This window comes from Marmota monax, unplaced genomic scaffold, assembly GCF_021218885.2.
Source record: "Marmota monax isolate L192 unplaced genomic scaffold, Marmota_monax_Labrador192_F-V1.1 WCK01_AAM20220418_F8-fsc00215, whole genome shotgun sequence".
Lineage (NCBI taxonomy): Eukaryota > Metazoa > Chordata > Mammalia > Rodentia > Sciuridae > Marmota > Marmota monax.
This window is the reverse complement of record NW_026695214.1, coordinates 2,716,668-2,724,961: the sequence shown is the minus strand read 5'-3', so window position 1 is coordinate 2,724,961 and position 8,294 is coordinate 2,716,668. Positions and strand designations below refer to the sequence as shown.

General features: G+C 62.1%; 1 protein-coding gene across 8 annotated transcripts; it reads left to right on the top strand.

Moving 5' to 3' along the window:
* Positions 1-2,477: 2,477 nt before the first annotated feature.
* LOC124084009 (leukocyte immunoglobulin-like receptor subfamily B member 2) lies at positions 2,478-7,798 on the top strand. Of its 8 annotated transcripts, XM_046430810.2 has the most exons (10): positions 2,480-2,570; positions 2,742-2,777; positions 2,931-3,215; positions 3,343-3,645; positions 4,359-4,661; positions 4,962-5,012; positions 5,280-5,330; positions 5,910-6,017; positions 6,185-6,231; positions 7,268-7,798. In XM_046430810.2, exons 1-10 carry the CDS (start codon positions 2,537-2,539, stop codon positions 7,412-7,414), a joined length of 1,365 nt encoding a protein of 454 aa, XP_046286766.1. In that variant the 5' UTR covers positions 2,480-2,536; the 3' UTR covers positions 7,415-7,798. The 8 variants fall into 8 exon arrangements, with proteins under 8 accessions (XP_058430680.1, XP_058430681.1, XP_046286767.1 ...); XM_058574697.1 differs by lacking the exon at positions 7,268-7,798 and having other exon boundaries at positions 2,478-2,570; positions 6,185-7,226; XM_046430814.2 differs by lacking the exon at positions 5,910-6,017 and having other exon boundaries at positions 2,481-2,570.
* The last annotated feature ends 496 nt before the right edge of the window (positions 7,799-8,294 follow it).

Genomic DNA, 8,294 nt, shown 5'->3' with positions numbered 1-8,294 from the left:
GGGAGCTACTCCAAGGAGGTGGGGCCTCCTCCTGAGCTCCGGAGGGGACCTTTCCCAACAGCTCCCATGAGCCTGTCACCTGGCCCTCGGGCACCTGCAGTGAGTGGTTCCTCACCAGGACTCACCCTCGCAGAGCTCCTCACACAGAGACCCCTGGAGCTCAGGGTCCCAGGTGGGAGACGTCAAGCCCATTCCATGTCCACGCAGTGTCCACAGGGCACCCCACCAGAGCCACAGCAGTGGAGCTGGCAGGGAGCTGAGGAGACAGAGTCCTTGAACATGGAAGGGTCAGAGTCAGACTGGACTCTAGTCCTGGGGCTGGTGTCCTAGTCACTGAACTCAGGGAGAATCCACTCCTGGACCAGGACGTGAGGCTGAGACGCCTCCTCCTGCCCCTGAGCTGAGGAGGGCTCACAGATTCAGATGTGCTCCCATAACAGCAGGGTCCAGGAGCAGCCCCTGCTCAGCATGTGTCCACCTGAGCCCACTGCTGCTGCCCCTGATCCTCCCCTGCCCCACCCTGGCCACTCCTGCAGGGAGGAAGCTTCAGAGCAGGCTGAGATCATAGCAGCCCACACTGGACCTGTCCCCAACCTCTGGCCACCTACTCTTTGGCTCTCAGGAGGTGCACCTGTGGGGGCTGAGGGGCAGCAGGGGAAACAGTGCTCAGCCCCAGGAGGTGGACGACCTTCCTGCTCTGGCCAGAATCTCCGCCTCTTCCCAGGGCAGCAGCAAAGAGCACTTGGAATGTGGGTGGACCTGGGCTAGACGTCCATGTCCCTTCCTGGCTCCCTGATTGCACAGAGGTGCCCACTGCTCCTGGACCTGGGGGTGCCTCTTGGAATAGAGAGAGCGGCTGGGGGGTGAGGGCTGGGGACTCAGGAGCCAGCACACGCTGCAGGCCACTGTGGTCCCCTCACACAGCCACCAGCACAGGTGCTCAGGGGTGTGCTGTGATAGAAGCACCAGGTCCTACAGGATGGCCCCCAAGCTGACTCCCTCAGTGGACATGGGGTAGCTGGTCTCCCTGGCACTGTCCTCTGTGCTAACTGTCACTGGTGTTCCATCAAACCCAGGTCCAAAGGGGCCAGGACGGGGTCATGAGAGCTAATGGGGTGAATGGTGCAGAGGTGAGGTCCACTTCCCCAGGCTGACCTGTGGGGTGTTGAGGACCATGGTGGACACCAGGACCCCTGGACTTCTCTTAACTGGCTGCCCACCCTAATGCTCCTCAGGCCCAGGGTTGCTGACCTGCAAAAGGAGATGGTCTATGGGCAATGTGGCAGGATGGGGCCTGGATTAGAGGGGACAATGGGGAGGTGGAGGTTGGCCTGAGGGATGTGGGGTAAGTTGTCAGGATCTCAGGGGAGAGGGCTGAGCAACCTCAGGCACACCCCTGCCCCATTCTGGTCCTGATGGAGGACCAGGAGAACATGCTAAGGGCCTGGCTCCCCCTTCACCCCACACATCTGCCTTGAAGACCCAGAGGCCAGGGAGGACCCCGTGAAGGACAGGAGGTGACATCTGCAGCCCTCACCTCAGCTGCCACCCTAGTCCTGTGGCCTCCTTCCCCTGTGCAGTCTCACCTCAGCCGTCCCCTCCCTGCTGTGCGGACCCTGCAGCCAGGACACACAGGAAGTGATGAGCCAGGTAGAGCTCCCGAGGCCCCACAGGAGGGTCCCCCCGACCTGGCACAGTGTGGAGCATCCAGTTTAGGCTGAAGAGCATTTTCCTACAAGGAAGCCAGGCTCAGGGGTGGTGACGCCCACCTCAGCTCTCAGCCAGGCCGCTCTGTTGATGGTGGGACAGGCTGGAGCATGGACCCCAGAGCAGATGGGACGGCTCTTCCCCCACACCCCAGAACAGAACATTTCACATGCAGCACGGAGACCTGGTGCAGGGAGGAGGGCTCGCTCATTTCAGCTGCTGTGTCAGTCAGCTCTGCGCTACTGCAACAAAACACCAGAGACCATCAACTTAAATAGACCAGAGCAGCTGAGGGAGGGGTTTGCTCCTGCACAGGCTGCGCCATGGTGGGCTGCACTGGGAAATAGCCCTGAGCTCCTTCAGCTGGTCCAGCTCCCAGATGACAGGGTGCAGGCCTCCACCATGCTGGACCTCTGGAGCCTGGCACCCACCTGCCCAGTAGCGGGTCATGTTTCTCCTGGTTTAGGAGTGACCCCCACATTCCCTTCCTGGATCCTCTGAGGACATTATCCTGGGTTGGAGTCAGCCTGTGTGGGGCCGACTCAGGTGGGGCCTGGGGCCTGGCTGGGCAGCATTCAGGTCAGTCATGAGGGCCTCAGGGTCAGCGGGGACCTCAGTTCTTTGCTGAGATGTCTCCAAGGGGTGTGATCTTTTTGAGCCCTGCCCTGGGGAAACCAGACACAAGATAGGAGGGGACGTCCCCATCCGGTGGGTGCGCAGCTCTGGGGACGAGGGGCCAGCAGCAGCCCCAGCTTACCACTTCTGTGCTGTCTGACCTGCAGGGCCTGCACTCTCCTCTCTGGACTCTGAAGTCTTCAGAGCAGGCGGCATGAGGTCCACCCTGCCTGTCCTCCTCTGCCTCGGTCAGTGTTGGTGAAGGGAGGGACACAGGCTGGGTGGGTAGGGTCCCAAGTGCCAGTTCTCGGGCAACCCACAGGTTTTAAGTCCATATGGCACCAAATGGCTGCTGGCACCACAGGGACATATTAGGCCCACACCCAGATGCCAGCTCCTCACGGGGACCTCTCTTCCAGGTCTGAGTCTGCAACAGAGCCCCCGGGTGTCTTCAGGTGAGTGCCCTGCTAGCCGCCCACGTCCTGCCCAGGCTCAACCCTGGGGTCGCAGGAGATTAGAGAGCAGCCTGGGCGGAGGGTGGTGACAAGGTAGGGCAGTGGGACCTGGGGTAGGGACAGGCCAGGACCCAGCCTCTCATTTTCTTGCAGGGACCCTCCCTAAGCCCAACCTGTGGGCGGAACCAGGCCCTGTCATTCCCCGTGGAAGGTCAGTGACCCTCTGGTGTCAGGGATCGCTGGACGCCAAGTGGAACTGTCTCATTAAGGAAAAACCCTGGAGACCCACATGCAGAAGACCCTTACAGGGTCCAGGGAACAGGGCCATGTTCCCCATCCCCACCATGACTGCGCAGGATGCAGGAGGGTATCAATGCTACTATCAGAGCCCTGCTGGCTCCTCACAGAACAGTGAACGCCTAGAGCTGGTGGTGACAGGTGAGTGGACACTCAGGGGTCCGGCCCCTGCTCTGCCTAAGGAAAGGGGTCTGACCCCAGGTGTCCGTCTCACAGCCCATTAATGGGGGAGGGGGGAGCCATGAACACCTGCCTCCTTCTCTCCTAGGATTCTACAGCAAACCCAGCCTCTCAGCCCTGCCCAGCCCTGTGGTGACCTCAGGAGGGAAGGTGACCCTCCAGTGTGGCTCATGGAAGGAATTTGACAGCTTTATTTTGATGAAGGAAGGAGAACACCACCTCAACTGGACCCTGGACTCACAGCAAAAACCCAGTGGGCAGTTCCAGGCCCAGTTCCCAGTGGGTCCTGTTAATCCCACCCACAGGTGGACATTCGCATGTTATGGCTATGATAGGAGCAAACCCCAGGTGTGGTCAGAACCCAGTGACCCCCTGGACCTCCTGGTCTCAGGTAAGGAATTCCCATCTTTCATTCCAATATTTGGTGAGGCTGCGACCTTGTGGGCAGAGACTCAGGGTGTGAGAGTGTGACCTGCAGGCAGGACGGGGGAGGCAGGGGGTTGGCAGGGTCCAGCCCTCAGCCCAGGCTCCTCTTCCTCCAGGAGTGACTAGGAAGTCCTCCCTGCTGACCCAGCAGGGCCCTGTCCTGCCCCTGGAGAGAACCTGGCCCTCAGTGTCACACTGACATTGGCTATGACCAATTTGCTCTGTCCAACAAGGGGCACAGGACCTCCCCCAGTGCCCTGCCCAGCAGCCCCAGGCTGGGCTCTCTCAGGCCGACTTCCTGCTGGGCCCTGAGAGCAGCCCACACAGGGGTTGTTTCAGATGCTATGGTGGACACAGCCTCTCCTCTGAGTGGTCAGCCCCCAATGACCCCCTTAACATTGTGGTCACAGGTGAGGATCCCAGGGGTGCAGTAAGGGACCCAGCCTCTGCACAGCCCTGTTGGGGAGCCCCAGGAGGTGATGGCCAGGGTGAGGTGTGGGGTCTCAGGAGGGAGACAGACAGGGAGGGGCAGAGAGGACAGAGACAGGGGGACACAGGGACAGGAAGAATCAGAGACAATGAGACAGACAGAGAGCACAGGGTCCTCAGAGAGAGGCCCTGGGGAGGTCTCAGCTCAGAACAAGCTGGGGCCACCCTCACCCTCCTTCCTCTCTCTAGGACAGCTCCCTGTCACACCCTCCCTCTCAGTGCAGCCTGGTCCCACAGTGTCCTCAGGGGAGAACGTGACCCTGCTGTGTCAGTCACAGATCAAGATGGACACTTTCCTCCTGTGCAAGGAGGGGGCAGCTGATCCCCCCCTGCGTCTGAGAGCAGAGTACCGAGCCCCATGGCACCAGGCAGAGTTCTCCATGAGAGCTGTGACCCCAGCCCTCGGGGGGACCTACAGGTGCTATGGCTCTCACAGCTCATCCCCCTACCTGCTGTCACGGCCCAGTGCCCCCCTGGACCTGGGGGTCTCAGGTGAGTGACCCTGACCCCATCCTCTGTGAGCTCAAGGATTCCCTCAGGGCCCTGCCCAGGACAGCTCTGGGTGGGATGGGAGTGAGGGGCCCTAGGGAGGGTCGGCCAGTGGGACTCACCCCTCAGAGAGGAGGGGCCAACGGGGTCCTCCAGCCTGTGCACCCACCCACCACTGGAATCAGGAAGGTGCAGGTGGGCACAGGAGGGTCCTGGGGAGGCCAGGCAGGTGTAGGAGGATGGGCAGAGACAGTCCCCAGGGGCAACCTGCACCCCTCACCCTCCTGTTCTCCCCATTCCCAGGACCCTCTGGGGGACCCAGCCCCCCACCCTCAGGACCCAGGTCACCAGCTGGTGAGTCTCAGGGGCCTCTGTGCAGACAGTGTCCTGCATTCTTGGGCAACCAAGAATCACTCTGAGCTACAAAGTCCAGTTACAAACTCAGCCAAGCTGAGTCCAGGGCACTGCAGAGAATGGTCAGGGACCCCAGGCCCTGGGGCTCAGGGCTGGGAGGTGTGAGGGGGAGGTCCAGGCAGAGGTGACTCTGGGTCCAGCCTGGGGAGGAGCAGCCAGCTGAAGTGGGGGGCAGGCAGCCCAGCCCTCACCTCCCACCCTCCCCAGGAGGCCCTGAGGACCAGCCCCTCACCCCCACGGACCCAGGACCCCAGAGTGGTGAGTGAGGGGCTCTGGTGGGAGGTGGGTCCAGGGCAGGTCTGAGCTGAGGGGGGAGCAGCCCCCTCTGGAGATGCTGACGGGGACCAGCCCCTCCCCTCTGGGCCTCAGTTTCTCCCAGGGCAGAGGAGAGGCCTGGCCCTGACCTTCAAGTGCCTCTCAGGGCTGACCTTGGCTGTGCCCTGCTGGGAGAGGGGCCTCCAGGGAAGCCTCCAGGACCTGAATCTGCAGGGCCCTGTTCCCTCTGTGCAGTGACAGTGACACTGAGCAGGGGAGGGGCTCAGGGCCATCGGGGTGTCAGGCTCTTTCCCTCCAGCTCAGGGCTGAGCTCTGGTGGAGAGAAGGAGACTGGGAGTCAGACTCCCCCAGTTCAGGCCCCGCTCTGCTGCTTCCTGCTGGGTGACTGGGCAGGGGACCCTCTCTGAGCCTCAGTTTCCTCGTTTGTGCCTGGGGGAGTGGGTGGCAGGGCCATGATGCCTGAGTGACAGGGCTGGAGGTGACAGGTGGAAAGACCAGCAGGGTGGCACACAGTAGGTGCTCAGGTAAGCAGCGTGGCTCCTCGTCCACACCTGTGCCCAGGACTGGGAAGGCACCTGCCGATTCTGGTGGGGGTCTCGGTTCCCCTCCTCCTGCTGCTCCTCTTCCTCCTCCTGGGACACCAGTGTCGGGGACAATGCAGGAAGGCAGGTGAGTGGGGAGGGGGAGACGTTGTGGCGTCCCAGGGGAATTAGCCAGTTGTGCTCAGGGCACACAGATGGGAAGCCCTGGTTGTCACCCTGAGCAGCAGGACCACCCAGGAGGCCCAGCAAGAGCCCGTGGGGGCCTCACAGGTCTGCCTTCTTCTCGTCACACAGGGCTCAGCACTGCTGTCACCTCCCCAGAGGCCACCCAAGGCCACCAGGTGACCCGTCCTCTCCCCCGCCCTCCTCTCTGTGCCCGCTGCCCTCCTCTCTCCTCCCAGCTGATTGTGCTGATGGGCTCTGGTCGGCCTCCTGCCCTGAGTCCTGGGCGCTGGCCTCTCTCCTCTGCCTCCTCCCCTGCTGAGCTCACGGCCCCTGCTCCTGAGTAGGAGGTGGACCTGGCCACAGCCCTGCCCTGCACTGGCCCCTCCCAGCCACACAGATGGCCGACTCCTGGGGTTTGCTGTTGGCAAGGCTCTACTGGGGTCTGGGGACAGCAGTAGCAAACACAGTCTGGTGCTCAGACACAGGACAGCCCCAGGACAGACAGACGGGGCAGAGGCAGACAGGCGTGGGGAGACCAGGCAGGGAGAGGGCTGTGAACCCAGGACAGAGCCAGGTGGGCGGAGGGCCATGGGCAGGAGCAGGAGGGGTAACTGGACAGTCAAGGAGGGTTCCCTGGGGGGACCCTGGACAGAGCCCTCACCACAGGGACAGGCCTGAGAGCATCTCAGGAAGAGGGTCCTGCCAAGGAAGCAGCAGTGTGAGGCCAGTGGGCACAGGCTGACCTGTCCAGCAGGCACGAGTCCAGGTGGCTGAAGGTGATGCAGGAGGAGCAGGTGTGACAGGTGGCAGGACAGAGGTGGGCAAGGCTTGGTCCTGCAGGTGCCTCTGCTCTGGCAGAGCCTGAGAAGCCCCTGGAAGTTCTGCTGGGCGTGGAGAGCTGACTGCTGGCTGCAGGTCCCTCCAGCTCCCTGTGGGAGGTGAGGGGCATCAGCCAGAGTGGACTCAGGAATCACCTGCCTCTGTCCTCTCCATAGAGCCCTGTAGATGAAGACCCCTGGGCTGTCACCTGTGCCCAGAATCAGGGCCATTGTGGAGTGTCCACTTATCCCCTGAGTCAAGGCCATTCCTGGTCATGAAGGACACATTAGAGGGAGAGGACAGCCTGAAGGGTGTCATGTGGGTCCTGTACCCTCCAGGGCCCAGGCTCCCCAGACACCAGCCTCACCTGTCACCACTCTGTCCTCACTCCAGGTGGCTGCATCTGAATCCTCCCAAGTTGTGACCTACGCCCAGCTGAATTACCTCAAGCTCAGACAGGGGACAGCCAGTCCTCCTTCCTCTCAGGGACAGGAGCCTCCCACTGCGCCCAGTGTCTACACCACCCTGGCCTTCCACTAGCCCAGGACACCACTCAGATCCCACGCTGCAAGGACAGGGACACGGGGACCCCAGCAGGCACAAGACAGCCCATGGACATGCAGCTGGGTGTCACGGCCAGCCTGGGGCCTGACATGCATGGCCAGGAGCATCTGCGACCTGCTGGACGTCACCTGATTCCCAGTCACAATAACTGGTCCCCAACCACGTGCCACGTTTGGCCATTTTATTCTCCTAGTCACCAACAGGCAAGGGGAGAGGAGTCACAAGGCAAGTGAGCAAATGTGTGATGGGAAAGTGCATCCCGCTGATGACGCACAGAAACGAAGTGACTTTGATCAAAGGAAACTTACAATAAAGTTCAAAATGTGCTGGGGTGACCCTGGGGAGCCCCATGTCACCTGCCTTCCTGCTGATTTTCACACCCGGCTGGGACCCCTCTGTGCAGCAGCATGACCTGGGCTGAGTGGCAGCCTGCAGGGGTCCCCTGCCCACCTCAGGGAAGGGTCTGTGGAAAGGGGAGCGCAGACCTGGAGCCACCCAGGAGCCCAGTGGGAGCAGAGCTGGGGACCTAGAGACAGAGGACCAGAGGGAGGGACAGGGAGGGCAGGGGTGGGCGAGGGGCACCCACACCCAGGGGCATGGAGACCTGGAGGGGAAAGACAGACGGCAGGGGGTCCTCACTCACCCAGCTCCCAGGGACGGAGGGGGGGTCCCCAGCTCACACCTCCTTGTCCTCAGGGTCCTCAGAGAACCCCCCTCCAGGTGCTCCCACTGCCCTGTCCTCCTCCTCCTCCTCCTCCTCCCTCTCTTCCTCCCCTCCCCTCCTCTTCCTCCACCTCCTCCCTCTCTCTAGTGCCCTCCTTCTTCCTTCTCCTCCTCTTTTCTTATTCCCCTCCTT

Excerpts from the sequence above, each read along its gene's own strand:
- LOC124084009 (XM_058574697.1), top strand. The coding sequence starts at position 2,537 with ATGAGGTCCACCCTGCCTGTCCTCCTCTGCCTCG. Across the intron at positions 3,646-4,358 it reads CCTGGACCTCCTGGTCTCAG|GACAGCTCCCTGTCACACCC; the intron begins GTAAGGAATTCC and ends TCCTCTCTCTAG. Across the intron at positions 5,331-5,909 it reads GGACCCAGGACCCCAGAGTG|GACTGGGAAGGCACCTGCCG; the intron begins GTGAGTGAGGGG and ends ACCTGTGCCCAG.